The sequence below is a fragment of the Melampsora larici-populina genome (genome assembly GCF_000204055.1).
Source record: "Melampsora larici-populina 98AG31 unplaced genomic scaffold MELLAscaffold_9, whole genome shotgun sequence".
Classification (NCBI taxonomy): Eukaryota; Fungi; Basidiomycota; class Pucciniomycetes; order Pucciniales; family Melampsoraceae; genus Melampsora; species Melampsora laricis-populina.
Window position 1 is genome coordinate 313978 of NW_006768773.1, and position 1017 is coordinate 314994.

General features: G+C 41.6%; 1 protein-coding gene across 1 annotated transcript; it reads left to right on the forward strand.

Annotated features, from left to right (window-relative positions):
• Positions 1 to 300: 300 nt before the first annotated feature.
• MELLADRAFT_61257 (uncharacterized protein) lies at positions 301 to 681 on the forward strand (the record flags this gene model as incomplete). Its single annotated transcript, XM_007407343.1, has 1 exon — positions 301 to 681. The coding sequence occupies one exon, from the start codon at positions 301 to 303 to the stop codon at positions 679 to 681; it is 381 nt and encodes a 126-aa protein (XP_007407405.1).
• Positions 682 to 1017: the final 336 nt, after the last annotated feature.

Consider the following 1017-nt stretch of genomic DNA (forward strand, 5'->3'; position numbering starts at 1 on the left):
GATGGTAGACAAGATGATAGTCTATACCCAAATGAATAAATGAAACGATTTCGATCTGTGGTCTTTAGACGATGCTGGCATGAATGATGATCAAAGGACTAATGTCCCTCATCAGAATATTTGATAACCCCTCTTTCCCATATTCATATCGTACATTTAAATCTGCTTGTGAACACTCTTTTTATATTTTGATCTATCTTCCATTTCACTTGTAACCTGAAGAGATCGTTTATTTGCTTCTCAGGTGTTTTTCTTTTTATCATTATTGCCTCGCAATAATTTTTATTCATCATCATCGACATGGGACAGAAGGGTTGTGTGATCAAATGTCCTCTGGGTCCGAAGGCTAAGAAACAGAGGACACAAGAGGAACCTGTTGGCTCATCTTCTCAGGCTGTTGCTGTCTTATCTGCGGTGGAAACTCAATCAGCACTTGCAAACGCTGACAAACTGAACACGGCTCTGATGGAAAACGACAACTCATCTTCTCAAAACCGGACCCTGTCTAGACCGGCTCATGAAGACTATTCGACCTTTGATGCAGAGCTCAATCAGCCGTTTCTCGACATCAATCAATCTGATGGATCTCACTCTCAACCTTCATCTCCAACCAATACTGACGAACCTAGAACGCCTCAAGTCAATATGACCTTTGGGGAGTATATCAGAGGAGCGTATTAAAAATCCAAGCAGTTGGCCGACCACATTCGGTGGAAGAAAGTGCTGGGTCCAATGTTTGTTGCTTACATGACCCAGTCGATTAAGACCACTCAGTGGGAAATCTTCAAAAATGGGATGAAGACTTCAATCAAGAGTGCGCTTGTGGGGCTGGAGATATCACAACACGATCCGTAGACTTGGTTGATATGCTCTGTGAGTATATTTGTTGAATATCTTAGTTGTGATTAATTTGTCAGAGCGAGACCATACCAGGCCTAATCTAAACATTTCAATCCTGTAGCTCGTCAAAAGAAAGAGATAGTCTTTTGCAAATGCACATGCAATCAAGTGAGGTTG